Source organism: Myxocyprinus asiaticus, chromosome 36 (assembly GCF_019703515.2).
Source record: "Myxocyprinus asiaticus isolate MX2 ecotype Aquarium Trade chromosome 36, UBuf_Myxa_2, whole genome shotgun sequence".
NCBI classification, from domain to species: domain Eukaryota; kingdom Metazoa; phylum Chordata; class Actinopteri; order Cypriniformes; family Catostomidae; genus Myxocyprinus; species Myxocyprinus asiaticus.
Window position 1 is genome coordinate 20262533 of NC_059379.1, and position 17981 is coordinate 20280513.

A 17981-nucleotide genomic window follows, 5' to 3' on the forward strand; every position below is an offset into this window, starting at 1 on the left:
TTAAACAATTAACTGATTAGGCAGAAAGTCAGCTGCCTACGTTTTCGGATGCAGCCCAAGGTAAAAATGTTTCACGTGTGCTATAATTAAATGTCTTATTCACTATGCACTGTATGTACAATTGATTTGAATAAAATCTTTTTATTTATTTTTTTTAATTTATTTTGTTTGAGTAAATGTGATTGCTAACGTGGACATGCCATCCAATGTTGCTGGACTACTGTGTGCACTGTTATTTCCTTCTTCCTAATAAATTAACAATTTCTCATGTGCAAATCAGTTACTATAATTTGATGACAGAATACATGATTGATACAGAAATCTGAAGAAACTGCTATCTACCATTTAAAATACAATATAATTTTTTTTAGTTTTGTGTGAAATTGAGTAAATATAGTGCTAAATAATAATAATACCCTGCTCTCTGGATATCGGATATTAAAAAAACCATATCGGTCGACCACTACTGTGTATCCCATACAATATGAGCTAATTTTATGGTAATCAGTTCTCAGTCTATTCATATTCAGTCTATTAATTCAGTCTGATGTCTTACAAATTCTCAATCATGATTGATTGACTTCATTAAATTGCAGTATTTAACACCAGTATATGGCACCGTATATTTTTATATGGTTAGAAAACACCTCATAAAGGTGAAAAAGTGTTTGAATGCCTGTGTGTAGATTTGTCATGTTGAGTCTTGGAACCCAACTGCAGCCAGCATACATTCTGTACTGTAATAGTTCAGACCGTTCTAATTTCCTCAGTGACCTCTCGTTGGTTGATGACACAAGGCTTCATTAATGTGGTTTTGGATTCAGCCTTATTAAAGTCATCTTTGTATATTGTTTTGATGCTGGACATTACCCTTTTTCCCCGCAACTGATATGTTGCTATACAGTAGTTTTTGGTTCTTGATATTAATAGGGCTCTTATGTGTGGCAATGATGAGAAATAACTTGTAAATGACAGACAGAAATAAATGGTTTAAATGTAGACAGCCTTTCCTCAAAAGGGCCTTATAAAGAGAACCAGTATGTGTGGTACTGAATTACCAGAATTAACTACCAAGCCATCTCTTTCTTCCTTAATTTTCTTTCTGACCTGGAGCTCTATTTTTTTCTCTGTTCTTTTCTTTTGAATCAAAATGAGTATTATAAGTTCATCTGTTTGCGTTAGTGGTGAAAAATTTAGCGCCAAGGTACTGGAAGTAATGTCACTCTCTGGAAGTAATGGAGGCGCAAATTAGATTAGGGTGAGAGACGGGAGCACACATGTTAGTGCTTTTGAGATACATCTGTTTGCTCAGGAGAAATACATCATGACTCTGATGGCTCAGGATTGGTTTTAAGGCTCAGACTCAAAAAGAAAGTTCTATCAGTGAAACATTGAGGACAGGAACTGACATGCACTGTCCTTGAATCATAGGGCAATATTCACCGGAGAGCTACTGTCTCACTAATCTCCTGGTTTATTTTCGATTTATCTTAGCGATAGAAAGATATTGGCCAGACCAATTTTTCATAATCGTGGATTAAATGTAAATGTTAGTTCCTCCTTGTATCAGTTCCAAAATCTAACGATAGCCTTGTCAACTGAGAAGCATTTTCTGTTTTCATAGTTTTTTGTGAATCTTGAGTAAATTTTTGTGTTTAAGTGTTTGGTTGATTTCAGTAATTTGTCTCTTTTGTCATCAATGAATAATGTTGTGTATATATTGGTTTTATATAATAATCTATAGTTCAACGCATGATGCTCTATAGTTATCAACCCTTATCTGTCACCCTTATAAACCACGAGAGATATATGGCCTGATTTATTGATTGCACACACAGATGCATTTATATTCAGAACACAAATATTCTCTAAAAGAATGGATTTGTTTCTTGAGACTTAAATGCCATTTTTGTAAAAAAAATAAAAATAATAATTTGGGTAAGGTAAGGCACAAAGACAGATAGACTAGATCTTTTCTGTTTTATTGTTTTTTTTTGTGTTTTTTTTTTAAAGAATATGCTAAATGCTGGCATTTACTTTATGAGGGAATTTATCACTGATCAGCATATGATTGTGGGGTTCAAACCTCTCTCCTCACCTCTTGCTGTTTTTCTAATCTTTCATTCCTTCGTCTGCAAAGTGTGCTCTGGTTTTCCCGAGTATCCATCTTTCCATGTTTCTGTGTCTCTATATCCTGTTACTGAGAGGACAGGAGGTACATGAGCGCACACATTAACACACACACTGTGCTCTTTGTGTAGTGAGCTCTCTGCTTGTCTTGGGAAGGCATTTCCTCATGTAGCTGCAGAAATAAAATATGACTTCTGAAAGGGATGTTTTCTTGGTGGGATAATTACAGTGAACATAGGCAACACTTAAAAGGCAGCCTTTAGCATTGTGTGTGAAACCACAAACAATATAAACCCACCACACACATAAGGCTTTGATACTCATGTTATGCAGAAACCTATACATTTTTCCTTTACATACATCTCTAACAGTAGCCACTGAAGCGCATATATACAGGTGCATCTCAATAAATTAGAATGTCGTGGAAAAGTTCATTTATTTCAGTAATTCAACTCAAATTGTGAAACTTGTGTATTAAATAAATTCAATGCACACAGACTGAAGTAGTTTAAGTCTTTGATTCTTTTAATTGTGATGATTTTGGCTCACATTTAACAAAAACCCACCAATTCACTATCTCAAAAAATTAGAATACATCATAAGACCAATAAAAAAAACATTTTTAGTGAATTGTTGGTCTTCTGGAAAGTATGTTAATTTACTGTATATGTACTCAGTACTTGGTAGGGGCTCCTTTTGCTTTAATTACTGCCTCAATTCGGCGTGGCATGGAGGTGATCAGTTTGTGGCACTGCTGAGGTGGTATGGAAGCCCAGGTTTCTTTGACAGTGGCCTTCAGCTCATCTGCATTTTTTGGTCTCTTGTTTCTCATTTTCCTCTTGACAATACCCCATAGATTCTCTATGGGGTTCAGGTCTGGCGAGTTTGCTGGCCAGTCAAGCACACCAACACCATGGTCATTTAACCAACTTTTGGTGCTTTTGGCACTGTGGGCAGGTGCCAAATCCTGCTGGAAAATGAAATCAGCATCTTTAAAAAGCTGGTCAGCAGAAGGAAGCATGAAGTGCTCCAAAATGTCTTGGTAAACGGGTGCAGTGACTTTGGTTTTCAAAAAACACAATGGACCAACACCAGCAGATGACATTGCACCCCAAATCATCACAGACTGTGGAAACTTAACACTGGACTTCAAGCAACTTGGGCTATGAGCTTCTCCACCCTTCCTCCAGACTCTAGGACCTTGGTTTCCAAATGAAATACAAAACTTGCTCTCATCTGAAAAGAGGACTTTGGACCACTGGGCAACAGTCCAGTTCTTCTTCTCCTTAGCCCAGGTAAGACGCCTCTGACGTTGTCTGTGGTTCAGGAGTGGCTTAACAAGAGGAATACGACAACTGTAGCCAAATTCCTTGACATGTCTGTGTGTGGTGGCTCTTGATGCCTTGACCCCAGCCTCAGTCCATTCCTTGTGAAGTTCACCCAAATTCTTGAATCGATTTTGCTTGACAATCATAAGGCTGCGGTTCTCTCGGTTGGTTGTGCATCTTTTTCTTCCACACTTTTTCCTTCCACTCAACTTTCTGTTAACATGCTTGGATACAGCACTCTGTGAACAGCCAGCTTCTTTGGCAATGAATGTTTGTGGCTTACCCTCCTTGTGAAGGGTGTCAATGATTGTCTTCTGGACAACTGTCAGATCAGCAGTCTTCCCCATGATTGTGTAGCCTAGTGAACCAAACTGAGAGACCATTTTGAAGGCTCAGGAAAACTTTGCAGGTGTTTTGAGTTGATTAGCTGATTGGCATGTCACCATATTCTAATTTTTTGAGATAGTGAATTGGTGGGTTTTTGTTAAATGTGAACCAAAATCATCACAATTAAAAGAACAAAAGACTTAAACTACTTCAGTCTGTGTGCATTGAATTTATTTAATACACGAGTTTCACAATTTGAGCTGAATTACTGAAATAAATGAACTTTTCCACGACATTCTAATTTATTGAGATGCACCTGTGTGTGTGTATATATATATATATATATATATATATATATATATATATATATATATATATATATATATATATATATATATATATATATATAGTCAGACACACACAAACAAACACAGCTACACCAGTCTGTGCCGCTGAGAATCTGTGGCTAACATTGTATCTGACACAACATTTTGTAATTTGTTGTTTGGTTTGTATTTTTGTAATTTCACCCTGGCTAGCTCCACCCACTGAGAAGTCTCATTGATCTAAAATTAGTCTAAATATCTTCCACTATAATTGTATTGCTTCGTGCAGTGTTTTGGTTTCAGTGTGAACCAAAAAATTACTTAACGCTGGAAACTCACATCACCGCTGCTAAGGACACATGATTAGTGTATTTTCCCATAGAATGTATTATGGCCATGTCTAGCCTTAAGGGTCATACTGCAGGAGACATGAACGATGGTATCCAGCATTTTATCCCAGGCCTCGACTTCCCTCTCCCAGTCATTCCCATTTAACTCCACCCATTCCCATTTACCTTCCTGTCATTCTTATTTATTTCCATACGTCTCAGGCCTGCCCCATTTTCAGCACATACCCTGGAATTCCTCAGCTATTATTATATTAATGAGACCCAATTTTCCTTTTTCAACATAATACCTGTTAATGATGGAACAGTAAGGCAGCAGGGTTAAAGCAACATTTTGAGTATTAGTGTGTGTGTGTAATTTACATTTACTGAGCAGGTCATGAAAGGGGCACTATAACACAGTAAAAACACTTTATTGCTCATCAGTATATATGGAGGGAAGTGGAACATTACACTCTTCGTGTGTTTGTTTTGAGTGTCACGGTGTGTTGGTATGTGTAGGAAGTTCTAATAACCCTGTTTAATGTGTATCTTCTGCCTGCTGGTATTCTCACAGGTGGCATAAATCAGAGATGTGATAATTGAAGCTAATTGTGTTTTAATGACCTCGCTGTATTCTGTTGTTCTTTTTGCTGTCTATTCCCTCCAGCTTTCTTCACCTCCACATCTGCAAGGACAAATGCAGCCATGTGGTTCAAGTGGCAGCTTGAAGTGTGTGTGTGTGTGTGTGTGTGTGTGTGTGTGTGTGTGTGTGCGCGTGCGTGCGTGCGTGTGTGTGTGTCGTCGTTTATGTTTTTGCACCAGTTTAAGTGACTTTGCATCAAACACCCGCTCTGTCTTGGCCCAGGTCTTGGTATTTATTTTTTCAGGTCTGTCTGGATGGCTAGAACTTTGGTTCTGCTGAAATGATCTGAGCTTGAAACTCTTACCATGATGACGTTTACAAAAAAAAAAAAAAAGGTTATGGTGTAATGTCAGAGTGTGATTCTTTATTACATACATATGCACAAACAAGAGATGCCGGGAATTTTTTATTGCAATATTTTACCTCACAATACTGTATTTATATTCTAACACCTAGAATTAATATTTTTATCACATTTTTAAAAATAAAAGAGGTTGACCACCGCTCAGAGCAAGTGTGTGTGAGAACTCTATTTAATCAAAACGCAAACCCAGAAGAAGCTAAGAAAATAAATCCATAACTGATACGTTTCGTTAGTGGGTCATTGACAAATAAGGTTGTCCGAGGTGATAAAAATTACACATCTCTTAAAAATCTAGTTTAAAACACGTGTCAAGTTTAAAGAAATGTAATCTTTGAGTCCATGTTGGACATAATTTTTTGAAAAACATTAGTAGTATTTTCTACAAAAAAAAAAAAAAAAAAAGACAAAATTCACACAAAAATGAAAATTCTCTCATAATTTACATCTCAGATGTGTATGACATTTGTTCTTCTTCAGAACTCAAATTGAGAATTTTAGAAGAAAATTTCAGCTCTGTAAGTTCATAAAATGCAAGTGAATGGGTGCCAAATTTAAGCTCCAAAAAGCACTTATAGCCATCATAAAAGTAAACCATAAAATTCCAGTGGATTAATTAATGTCTTCTGAAGCTAAACGCAAGGTGTGTGTAAGAAATAGATAATTATTTAAAACTTTTTTAGAAGAAAATATTCTTCTGAAAATCTTCATTTGTGTTCTGCTGAAGAAAGACAGTCAATCACATCTGGGATGGCATGAGGGTGAGTAAATTATAAGAGAATTTTCATTTTTGGGTGAACTATTCCTTTAACGACTTAAACAATGTCATGTGATGTAACTATCAAGTAAAAGGTGTTAAAATACTTTCTCTGCAGTGAAGTAAAGCAAGACATTCAGGACTTTATCACTAAGCATCAAAGTCCAGTGAAGATAAATGAGAAACAAGTGAGTAAACGATTGTAATATGCTAAACAAAAAGAATCACAATATTATTGTATCGTGACATATGATATGATATTGATACAGTATCTATCACTTTTGATTCCCACCCTTAGTACAAACACATGTGCAAAATCCACTTTTTGTTTAATGACCGCTCCTAGTAGATTTGTAGAAAAGCACACATACAGCATGATATCTTATTCCTCTGCCGTGAGAGTACACGATAGGAGTTGTTGTCATCACGCAGTCATGAGCGGCAGTGATGTGTGCTTGATTTTTGCGTCTGTCAGTCTGGGAGGATGAACTGTTTCTTTAGAAAGGCAGCAGCCCCAGCGCTCTGAGCTCCATACAGATTAAGCTATCCAATTTTGGCCAGCCTTATAATAGCAGTCATAAGCATTTATGCGTTAGAGTCTCTGCATATGGAGCTGATCACTTCCACAACTGGCAGCCTTGGGTCACGTTACTGATGAGTAATTCAGGAAGCCGTGGCCTCTGATTTTAGCTTGCTTAATTTTTCCTCCCTCTTGGTCCCTTAGTTTCTGCTTTCTCTTTATTTCTCTATTTTCTCTTTTTCTGTCCCTCCCTCTCACTTGGGGGATCTTGCTCTTTTCAATAAAGTCTATTTATAGAGCATATCCTAATAGGCAGACAGACTTCAGCAACAAGAGGAAATAAGAAAACCTTGAAAAATGCTCATTCAAAGAACTTCCTCATTTCCTCCGGCTGCCTATTTTAGTGACCTAACTAGAATTAAGTTGTACTGTTGATGATTGTGAGTATAACTCAGAGAGGTGGAGATTCTTATGGTTAAATTGGGCCTGTGTGATGAGTTTGTTTAGTCAGCCTAGCATTGCGTGGCTCCCTCATCAGTAGGTGTGATTGGAGGATGTCCATCATGTCCGAGGTTGAGATGACTGCTTCAGGTGGGACCTGCTGCTGGATAATGACTGCATGTGCTGGATGGTTATAGCTGCTGAGATGAAACCTGCCACCCAGTAGTCAGAGAGAGTCTTGCTTCAAACCTCATTCACAGTCAAACATGGAGTGAGAAGCAAATGCAGTCAACCTAAAGGCCTGTTCACACCAAGAGTGAAATGAAAGAGAACTTACATACTTAAATGCAAAATGCAACCCATCTGGGAATACAGATTTCAGACTTTTTAATGCTTTTATATTTTTTTGCTTCACTTGTTTGTTACTCTTATGGCCTTTACATGTTCCATGTACTCAGAGACCAACAATATCTACAGTTGTCAGCTCCACATCTATCTGAAATACCGGTTCTGGACACCAGCCCCGAAAGCTTATATCTTAGTAGAGTTCCAAAAGAAAACAATCTACCAACAGCATAAAAACAGGGAACTTGAGGTTTTAAGAAGTCTTCAGAAGTGGGGAGCACAGGGTGTGAAGTTTTAATGACCCCTTTTACACTTTTTGGTGATCATATCACATGAGGTCAGCACTAAAAACAGGTCAAAATGGAGTCTAAAACGTTTTGTGATCAGATCACAAAAACCACATGTGACTGCATCGCATTTGAGTTGTAAATGCTAATCTATCCTGTATACATCTTGGCAGCAGCAAAGCACCTCCCCTTACCTTTCAATCAACCGCTGCACTAAAACAAGAGGTTAAACTTTGTCGGTTACCAGCGACTTTAAAAGGAAACAACTGTCCGATTGGAAAATGTAAAAAATCGGATACATACACAAACACGAGAACTTCACGGATCTTCTTTAGTGTGTCTGAAATCAACATGCAGGAACGTATGAGAAGCACGAACATCTGCAGCTCAGGTTGATACAGTTAATCCACTAAAATAACTTACAATTTTGCTTTTGTGCTTTGATTAAAGTTCAGCTGCATCTGGGAGAAATATTGCACTGTTTTTTTTTTTTTTTTTTTTTTTTTTCACACTTTCTTTGTCCCTCCCACACTCCCCTCCAAATCCAATCACAAGTGGTCACAGGAGATGCATTTAAGCAACCAGTTGTAAACAACAATGTGTCTCACTTGACCACATGTGATCGGATCAAATGAGACGAGATCTAATACCAGGTGTAAACCGGGGCAATGAAAGACTTGGAGAAGGCTGTTTACCTGGCTTCTGTCCTAAGTGTTTGAATAGCAGAATGATGTCATTATGAAATGGATTCATTTCTAGATTACTAGTGTAGGACTTTGCACTTTCCCCTCCGTCTCCCCTATTTTTTAAAAGTGATGAGTGATTTCAGCCATTTTGATAACTTCTCAAAACCCTAGTTGTGAAGACATGTCAACTGTGATTTACAGGCAGAGAATATTTCTGATTGGGTAGTTTTCTTTTTTGTTTTCTTTAGTCTGGTCTAATTATTTAAATATATTTATTTATTTTTGCTGTTTACAGGTTCTAGGACAGTTACAGAAACAGGTGTGGGTTCTTAGGGTGCTTAAACACTTTGTTCATATTATTTGGGTCTGAACCACGATCCGTTTGCATCATCAACATGAGTACAAGCAGCAGCTGTTTACCACTGTAACTAGATAACAATTCAAGAAGACATCAGCTTCTCTGTGTTAATAAAGAATTAATCTCTTTGGATTTACCACTAAAATTTGGCATGCACTGAGCAACAATTGTGTTTGTCTGCCATGGATGGATTGGATCAGAATCAGAATTAGCTTTATTGCCAAGTATGCTTACACATACAAGGAATTTGTCTTGGTGACAGGAGCTTCCAGTTTACAACAATACAAAAACAGCAGCAAGACATAGATAATAATAAAAAATAAAAAATAGTTATACATACATACATACATACACACACATACGTAGTGCAATCTAATACAAATCTTTTATCTGTTATGTACAGTGCAAATACAAATCTGTTTTGTACAGTGCAAATGTTTTTTGTTTTTTTTTCCCCAGAGGAATGAAATGGCAGAAGAGGTTGGATGTGTTGGTTAAATATAAAAAAAGACTAAACTGTGTATTGCACATAGTTATTGCTCAATGGGGCAATTTAACTGTTCATGAGATAGATAGCCTGAGGGAAAAAACTGTTCCTGTGCCTGACGGTTCTGGTGCTCAGAGCTCTGAAGCGTCGGCCAGAAGGCAACAGTTCAAAATGTAATGGGCAGGGTGAGTGGGGTCCAGAGTGATTTTTCCAGCCTTTTTCCTCACTCTAGAAGTGTATAGTTCTTGAAAGGGGGGGGGGGGGGGCAACCAATAATCCTCTCAGCAGTCAGAATTGTTCTTTGTAGTCTTCTGATGTCTGATTTCGTAGCTGAAACAGACAGTTATTGAAGTGCAGAGACAGACAGACTCAATGACCGCTGAGTAGAACTGTATCAGCAGCGCCTGTGGCAGGTTGAACTTCACCAGCTGGCGAAGGAAGTACAACCTCTTTTGGGCCTTTTTCACAATGGAGTCAATGTGTGTCTCCCACTTCAGGTCCTGTGAGATGGTAGTACCCAGGATCCTGAATGACTCCACTGCTGCCACAGTGCTGTTTAGAATGGTGAGGGGGGTCAGTGTTGGGGTGTTCCTCCTAAAGTCCACAACCATCTCCATCGTTTTGAGCGTGTTCAGCTAAAGGTTGTTTTGACTGCACCAGACAGCCAGCTGTTCAACCTCCCTTCTGTATGCAGACTCATCGTCATCTCGGATGAGGCCGATGACAGTGGTGTCGTCTGCAGACTTCAGGAGCTTGACAGAGGGGTCCTTGGCGATGCAGTCATTGGTGTAGAGGGAGAAGAGTAGTGGGGAGAGCACACATCCCTGGGGGGCACCAGTGCTGATTGTACAGGTGCTGGAAGTGAGTTTCCCCTGTCTCACAAGCTGCTGCCTGTCCGTCAGAAAGCTGGTAATCCACTGACAGATAGACATGGGAACAGAGAGTTGGTGTAATTTATTCTGGAGTATAGCTGGGATGATGGTGTTGAAAGCCGAACTGAAGTCCACAAAAAGGATCCTTGCATATGTCCCTGGTCTGTCCAGATGTTGCAGGATATGATGCAATCCCATGTTGACTGCATCATCCACAGACCTGTTTGCTCGATAAGCAAATTGAAGGGGATCTAGAAAGGGTCCAGTGATGTTCTACAGGTGGGCCAACACCAGTCTCTCAAATGATTTCATGACCACAGATGTCAGGTCTGTAGTCATTAAGTCCTGTGATTTTTGGTTTCTTTGGGACAGGAATAATGATTGAGCGTTTGAAGCAGCATGGGACTTTACACTGCTCCAGTGATCTATTGAAGATCTGTGTGAAGATGGGGGTCAGCTGATTAGCACAGGATCGAAGACATGGTGGTGAGACGCCATCTGGGCCTGAAGCTTTCCTTGTCTTTTGTTTCTGAAAGACGCAGCTCACATCATCGTCACAGATCTTAAGTGCAGGTTGAGTAGCAGAAGTGGGGGGAGGGGGGTTGCTGGAGGTGTTGGTGTTTGTGTGAAGTGAAGGTCAGAGTGGGTGTGGGGTGTGAGATTGGGCCTTTCAAATCTGCAATAGAACACATTCAGGTCGTTAGCCAGTTGTTGGTCCACCACAGGGTTGGGGGTAGGAGTCCTGTAATTTGGGAGTTGTTTCATGCCACTCCACAGTGATGCAGGGTCGTTAGCTGAAAATTTGTTTTTCAGCTTCTCGGAGTATCTTTTAGCCACTCTGATTTCCTTGTTCAGTGTGTTCCTGGCCTGATTGTACAAGACTTTATCCCCACCCCTGTAAGCATCCTCTTTGGCCTGACGAAGCTGCCTGAGCTCTGCTGTAAACTACGGTTTGTCATTGCTGAACTTTAAATAAGTCCTAGTTGGAATGCACATATCCTCACAGAAACTGATATATGATGTAACAGTATCTGTGAGCTCATCCAGGTCTGTGGCTGCAGCCTCAAAAACACTCCAATCCGTGCAATCGAAGCAGGCTTGTAGTTCCCGCTCTGCTTCATTGGTCCATCTCTTTACAGTCCTTACTACTGGCTTGGTTGATTTTAATTTCTGCCTGTAGGTTGGAAGAAGATGAACCAGAGAGTGATCAGAGAGTCCCAAAGCTGCTCTAGGGACAGCGATATGCATCCTTTATTGTTGTGTAGCAATGATCCAGTATGTTCCTGTCTCTGGTGGGGCATGTGATGTGCTGTTTGTATTTGGGCAGTTCACGTGTGAGATTTGCTTTGTTAAAATCCCCAAGAATAATAATAACTGAGTCCAGGTATTGTTGTTCTTTGTCTGTGATTTGATCAGCCAGCTGTTGCAGTGCGGCATTTAAACACGCGTTTGACGCGATATACACACTCACCAGATGTAACGCACTGTCCGGAATGGCTTCACTCAGCCAGGTTTCTGTGAAGCACAAGGCAGCATAGGTTGAAAAGTCCTTGTTTTTGCGGGTGAGGAGCTGTAGTTCATCCATTTTGTTAGGAAGAGAGTGGAGATTCGCAAGATGAATGCTCGGCAGCATTGTTCCAAAGCCCCTCCGACGGAGTTTGACCAGCGCTCCGGCTCGTCTTCCTCGCCTGCGTCTCCTGAACAACAAAGCCGCGCCTCCAACTAAAATGTCTAGCAAAACGTCTGAATATTCAAAAACCGGGAAAAGACTGTCTTGTATAAGCTGTCGAATGTTCAGCAGTTCGTCTCTAGTAAAACTGACTGGAAAAAGATTACTAAACACAGCACAAACAAACAAAACAATAGGAGTGCTCCACACCGAGGCGGCCATCCGCGGCACCATCATGATGTATCATGATGTGCAATGTTGTGAAGAATGTTAGTGTTTGTTTGTCGTGAGCCCGTGGATGCATTGCAGAAGATGTGAAGAATGTGAGCTGCTCTCTGTAGGTGATTTATTTAGAGACAAATTTGTCATTTGGAGACAAATGACACAAATTATACATCATCAAGAGCGGTTCACTTCCTCAATTTAGGACGATTGCATTCATATCAGCAGTGAACCATACCGGAGTTCACATGTGGTTCGTGGGTGTGCACCCAAGTTCAGAAAACGATCATGCACGAACCAAACTTTGACGTCATTCGAACTAAAAGTGCTAGTGTGAAAGCGCCCTTAAAACATCTCTTTCGGTGGTATCTGTCAGGTCATTTAAATTTAATGGAAAAAGGAAATTTAATGTGTGGTATTCCAAAAAAAAGTGTCTGTGAGTAAAGGAATGCATGGAGTAAAAAATGCAGATGTAGTGTAGCGGCTGTTTTTGTGGTGGTTATCAGATTCCCGCAAGGAGCGAGTCATGAACCATCATTATTGTTCTTTTGATCAAGGCACTTAGCCCTTGGGTGACTACAGGGGATTGTCCCTCTAATAAGTGTACTGAAAATTGCTCTGGATAAAAAAAGGTATGTTAAATGACTAAATACATTTCTTATTGATTTTTTTTTTTTTTTTTTTCTGCATTTATGACAGCAGCATGTTTGTATAAGACTTTGTGTTCTTTGCACAGTGAGCCATCCTAACAGAGTGTTGAGTGTGTAATGATGTAACGGTATGGATTATAACCATGTTGAGTGTTTGGTGATCTGATCCAACACACTGAAAGACGCCTTCCAGACTCAGTTAAACTGGACAACCTTCAGCAATAGTCCATTGAAAGTTTTGATGTTTTGATTAAACAGAGGTTTTTTTTATTTTTTTTTTTATTGTTACTACCATTCAATTTATCACATTTTTGCTAAATTAAATGATACAGCTCTGGTCTAATTCACTTTCTTCTCTCACGTCTTCCTCACATTTGTGTCAGTAATAGTACTTAGCTCTTGTTGAGCTGTAACAGCTGAGCTCATCACTGATGTCTGTAACCTCCTAAAACTCTGGGCCAATCGTGGCCTTGTCATTCCAGGTCACCAAAGTGGTCCAATTATTTGATCAACAGGAAACATTCAAAGACTTCTGAAGGGAGCTGCAACAAGGGCTGCACTTTCCATCATAGAGCCTGTGTTTAACACATCAGAGGATGACCTTGAGCTTGTATATTAGCCCTGACGTCGCAAAATCATTACTGGTGACTAGGTCAACAAAATGCATTTGACAGAAGGTTATTGGTCTTTACTGAGGTAGTGTAGATAGAAGAGGAGTGTGTGTGTCATTGGTGTTTGCAAATTCTGAGAATCCTTTTGATGTGCCAATGGAATAATTTTCTCAGAGGTCAGTTTTCACCTTTTTCAGACATCTGAAATTTTCTCTTTTAAACATGAACATGCATGCACGAGAAGAGTTTTCACTCTAATGGAGGAACTTCTTTACACCTTTATCCACTGTCATGGATGCTTTAGAAATAATACCAGCCTCAGAGACACTGATGTAGAAAACAGATGGAGAAAGAAAGGTGGATAAAGCTCAGGCTGTCTGACATGTTTGTGTGTGTGTTAATGGCTCTTCGCCCGGCTAAGAATCTTGCTATCTAAGTCTCGCTGTCTAATTTCATTGTGTGTTTGTGCGTGCGGTGACAGCCCATGCTGTGAAAGTCTTGCCACGTGTGTCTCCATTACAGTAGCATTTGAGAGTGTATAGCTGGGGGATGACACACAAGGCTGGCATATTGTTGGCATACCATTGGCATGAAAAGTTTGTGCTTTAGCAATCCTGCCTGTTTAGTTGGCAGTGGTGGAAGTCCATTTAAGTTAAGTGGTTGCATGGTCCACAGTCAGAACACTTTCTTGCATACGTGTACACATAGTCACATTCCCATGCATTAAATGACTCATCAACCACATTTGCTTGCAGATGAAAATTCAGATTGATATCAGAATTTTGTTATATTCAGATTATGTTGCATCATGTAACCCATTAAAGTCAGTATTCAGGTTTTTAAAACTCACAATAATTAATCATAATTCTGTATCATGGAAATAACTCATTCAGAAGAACCACTGTTCAAATCTGCACAGGTCCAAATGGAAGTATCTATGAAATACTGGCATTTTTGGAAAGTCAAGCCACTGACAAAAAACAAAAAATTTTGGATCAAAGAGTAGATAGATTTTTTTTTTTTATTATTTTTTTTTTATTAAAAGAAATTAACATAAATCACTATACAGATGGGTGAAAGCACTGTAGAGTCTCATGACCTACATTTTGCAATTCATTGTGCTATTGTGTGCTGTTGTCCAGGACATGACTGTAAATTAATGAGTTGATTATATTACTCTGCACAATACCAGATATGTCTGTTGAGCAATGAATCTGTCTATAGCCCAGACGCTTGCTTTGTTTCACCTCTGTTTGCCATGGCACATGAAAATGTGTGCTTTACGAATCATTACCTTACACTCAAAGAAGTTTTAGAACAATCCTCAGTGGTTAGCACTGTCGCCTCACAGCAAGAAGGTCCTGGGTTCGAGTCCCGGCTCAACTGGGTCTTTCTGTGTGCCTCCCTGTGTTTGCGTGGGTTTTCTCCAGGTGCTCCGGTTTCCCCCACAAGTCCAAAAACATGCAGGTTAAGGGAATTGGAGACTCTAAATTGCCCGTAGGTGTGAGTGGGAGTCCCCAGCCACCGGGGGTTGCGTGAGGAAGGTCATCCGGCGTAAAATCTGTGCTAAGTCAGTGGCGACCCCTAACTGGAGCAGCCAAAAGAAGTTACATGTCATACAGCTCACTTGCAATGTTAGACGGTAAACTGCAGACGTGCAACGCAACAAAACTATATTTAACAAGACGAAGACACCATTTAAATCATTAATATATTGTGCAGTGTAGATGCCTTCATTTATAATAAAGCATTCACGAGAGTGCACTGTAAGGTTCAAACTGTAAACCTTCAGTCATTTTAATTGGAGAGTCCTAATATGTGGCGTTTCTCAATATCTGTGTACAATTTATAAAAATTGAATAACATTTTATTTTTGTCATGCTACTAAGTGGGCCAGTGAGAAGTTGATTTACTGATGATTTAAACAGTAAGTAAGCAATTTAGCTCAACAGTTTCAGCTTGTTTTGGATGTATACATAAAGAAATGGCATGAAGTTGAAGAAATAAGTATTTAATGAAACTTTTAGTAATCAGCATTAATAATCACGATTGCCAGATAAATAGAAATAATCTTTTTATTTTTTATTTTGTTTTGCCCTAATTTCTAATCTGAAAATGTTATGTATGAAAATGTGGTCACTGTTAATCTCAAGTTTTCTTTGAGCAGATATGATTGTGAAATCTTTGTCTTTATTTCTGTGTGTCTGTCATAGGGTGCCACTATAAAGAAGGATGAGCACACTGGAGCGATCTTAGTGGCACGCATCATGAGTGGTGGTGCTGCAGACAGAAGTGGTGAGCACTGTCTCTCCTCTCTGTATGCAAGTGTGTGGCAACAGTGCCCTGTTGTTTAGTTCATGTTTACACAAAGCTAAAAGATCACTGAATCAAGAGCTGTATGTGGTCTGATATTCTCTTCACTTTTACTCACTACTTTTTCATCATGATGGCGCCGCGGATGGCTGCCTCGGTGTGGAGCGCTCCTATTGCTTTGTTGTTTTTGTTTGTTTGTCCTGTGTTTAGTAATCTTTTTCCAGTCAGTTTTACCAGAGACGAACTGCTGAACATTCGACAGCATATACCAGACAATCTTTACCCGGTTTTTGAGTATTCAGACATTTTGCTAGACATTTTAGTTGGAGGCGCAGCTCTGCTGTTCAAGAGACGCAGGTGAGGGAGACGAGCAGGAGTGCTGGTCAAGCTCCGTCAGCGCGGATTTCGAACAGCGCTGCCGAGTATTCACTTAGCGAATCTCCGCTCTCTTCCTAATAAAACAGACAAACTGCATCTCCTCACCCACACAAACAAGGAGTGAAGCCATTCCGGACAGCGTGTTACATCTGCTGGTCTTCCAGCTGTTCAGAGAGGATCGCATCGCGGAGTTAACGGGGAAAACGAGAGGCGGTGGAACATGCTTTTACATCAATGAAAGTTGGTGTACAGATGTAACAACGTTAAAAAGGATGTGCTCTCCTAATTTGGAAGCGCTCTTTATTAACTGTAAGCCTTTCTACTCGCTGCGGGATTTTTCCTTGTTTATTCTAGTGTGTATATTGCGCCAAACGCGTGTTTGAATGCCACGCTGCAACAGCTGGCTGATCAAATCACAGACACAGAACACCAATACCCGGACTCGGTTATTATTATTCTTGGGGATTTTAACAAAGCAAATCTCGCATGTGAACTGCCCAAATACAAACAGCACATTACATGCCCCACCAGAGACAGGAACATACTGGATCATTGCTACACAACAATAAAGGATGCATATCGCTGTCCCTAGAGCAGCTTTGGGACTCTCTGATCACTGTCTGGTTCATCTTCTTCCAACCTACAGGCAGAAATTAAAATCAACCAAGCCAGTAGTAAGGACTGTAAAGAGATGGATCAATGAAGCAGAGCGGGAACTACAAGCCTGCTTCGATTGCACGGATTGGAGTGTTTTTGAGGCTGCAGCCACAGACTTGGACGAGCTCACAGATACTGTTACATCATATATCAGTTTATGTGAGGATATGTGCATTTCTACTAGGACTTAAAGTTCAACAACGACAAACCGTGGTTTACAGCAGAGCTTGCTTACAGGGGTGGGGATAAAGTCTTGTACAATCAGGCCAGGAACACACTGAACAAGGAGATCAGAGTGGCTAAAAGAAGATACTCTGAGAAGCTGAAAAACAAGTTTTCAGCTAACGACCCTGCATCACTGTGGAGTGGCATGAAACAACTCCCAAATTACAGGACTCCTACCTCCAACCCTGTGGTGGACCAACAACTGGCTGACAATCTGAATGTGTTCTACTGCAGATTTGAAAGGCCAAATCTCACACCCCACACCCACTCTGACCTTCACTTCACACAAACACCAACACCTCCTGCAACCCCCCTCCTCTGCCCTCCTGCTACTCAACCTGCACTTAAGATCTGTGACGATGATGTGAGCCGCGGCTTTCGGAAACAAAAGACAAGGAAAGCTTCAGGCCCAGATGGCGTCTCACCACCATGTCTTCGATCCTGTGCTAACCAGCTGGCCCCCATCTTCACACAGATCTTCAATAGATCACTGGAGCAGTGTGTAGTCCCATGCTGCTTCAAACACTCAATCACTATTCCTGTCCCAAAGAAACCAAAAATCACAGGACTTAATGACTACAGACCTGACGTCTGTGGTCATGAAATCATTTGAGAGTCTGGTGTTGGCCCACCTGAAGAACATCACTGGACCCTTTCTAGATCCCCTTCAATTTGCTTATCGAGCAAACAGGTCTGTGGATGATGCAGTCAACATGGGATTGCATCATATCCTGCAACATCTGGACAGACCAGGGACATATGCAAGGATCCTTTTTGTGGACTTCAGTTTGGCTTTCAACACCATCATCCCAGCTATACTCCAGAATAAATTACACCAACTCTCTGTTCCCATGTCTATCTGTCAGTGGATTACCAGCTTTCTGACGGACAGGCAGCAGCTTGTGAGATGGGAAACTCACTTCCAGCACCTGTACAATCAGCACTGGTGTCCCCCAGGGATGGGTGCTCTCCCCACTACTCTTCTCCCTCTACACCAATGACTGCATCGCCAAGGGACCCCTCTGCCAAGCTCCTGAAGTTTGCTGACGACACCACTGT

The 17981-nt window shown here is 40.3% G+C and overlaps 1 protein-coding gene across 3 annotated transcripts in view; it reads left to right on the plus strand.

Annotated features, from left to right (window-relative positions):
* The window catches only part of LOC127427462 (MAGUK p55 subfamily member 7-like), a 184925-nt gene that overhangs the window by 100047 nt on the left and 66897 nt on the right, over positions 1-17981 (plus strand). For all 3 annotated transcript variants that reach the window (XM_051675088.1, XM_051675087.1, XM_051675086.1), the window contains one exon: positions 15563-15644. In XM_051675088.1, coding sequence (XP_051531048.1) covers positions 15563-15644 — 82 coding nt within the window. The remainder of the gene's footprint in view (positions 1-15562; positions 15645-17981) is intronic.